Below are 1,319 nucleotides of genomic sequence, written 5' to 3'. Positions count from 1 at the left end.
GTAATAACAAATATCTGTTAAATCTATAAAGTAACAAATACATATTAATTATTACTCAAATTATTATTTCAGTCGTTCCTAATGTATCAAGCGTCTATGTGCAAAGAAAAGCCAGAACTACGGTTTTTATCATTAAATGAAGATATAGCCTAAAGATGCTTTGAGGGCTTTACTGTATAACCAGGTTTCATTCGCCCGGGCCCATGAGCAGTTGTCCCTCCCCCCATGTCGGCGCGCCTAATAAGGTCTAATTAAACAAATTTCATATTAATTACGGAAAATCAGTGCTCACAAATGAATAAGGTCTAATTAAACAAATCTTGTGTTACTTACTTGAAACCAGTGATCACAAATGAATAAGGTCTAATTAAACAAATCTTGTGTTACTTACTTGAAACCAGTGATCACAAATGAATAAGGTCTAATCAAACAAATCTTGTGTTACTTACATGAAACCAATGATCACAAATGAATGAGGTCTAATTAAACAAATCTTGTGTTATACTTACATGAAACCAATGATCACAAATGAATAAGGTGTAATTAAACAAATCTTGTGTTATACTTAAGTGAAACCAGTGATCACAAATGAATAAGGTCTAATTAAACAAATCTTGTGTTACTTACATGAAACCAGTGATCACAAATGAATAAAGTCTAATTAAACAAATCTTGTGTTATACTTACATGATACCAGTGATCACAAATAAATAAGGTCTAATTAAACAAATCTTGTGTTTATTACATGAAACCAGTGATCACAAATGAATAAGGTCTAATTAAACAAATCTTGTGTTATACTTACGTGAAACCAGTGATCACAAGTCAGTAAGGCCTGATTAAACAATGTTTGGTTCGGGCAAAGGTACGTATATTTTCGTCCTTGGTGGTCACACACATGGTAAACCTGACATTTTGCAAGGGGCGAATGATCAGCGTAATACCCAGGAGACTTCTCCAAACACGAAAAGCTTGTTGTAGGAACAAAAGCCAACTGAGGGTACATCCTTTTCTGTGAAGAGATGAGAAGTAATTTAGATAGAATAATTTCCTTCCAGCTATGGATAAAATTCAGTATAAATTTAATGATAATCCAAGAAGAACATTGTTATAAAACATAGTTTGTTAGACAAATTTACCCAAACTATATGTAATAATTTATTTAAGAATCGATCACAGAAGGACAAGAAAAACGTTGTTATAAATTATAACATAGTTTGTTAGGTGAATTTATCCAAACTATATGTAATAATTTATTTAAGAATCGATCACAGAAGGACAAGAAAAACATTGTTATAAATTATAACATAGTGTTGCGT

At 31.5% G+C, this 1,319-nt stretch overlaps 1 protein-coding gene across 3 annotated transcripts in view; it reads right to left on the bottom strand.

The window, feature by feature from the left end:
- Positions 1–1,319, bottom strand: part of LOC111087190 — a 47,532-nt gene that overhangs the window by 24,998 nt on the left and 21,215 nt on the right. For all 3 annotated transcript variants that reach the window (XM_022392996.1, XM_022392993.1, XM_022392994.1), the window contains exon 3: positions 806–1,012. In XM_022392996.1, the coding sequence (XP_022248704.1) occupies positions 806–1,012 (207 nt within the window). The remainder of the gene's footprint in view (positions 1–805; positions 1,013–1,319) is intronic.

The sequence above is a fragment of the Limulus polyphemus genome, unplaced genomic scaffold (assembly GCF_000517525.1).
Source record: "Limulus polyphemus unplaced genomic scaffold, Limulus_polyphemus-2.1.2 Scaffold1854, whole genome shotgun sequence".
Taxonomy (NCBI): Eukaryota; Metazoa; Arthropoda; class Merostomata; order Xiphosura; family Limulidae; genus Limulus; species Limulus polyphemus.
The sequence above is the reverse complement of the archived record's forward strand: the minus strand, read 5'-3'. Positions and strand labels throughout refer to the sequence as shown.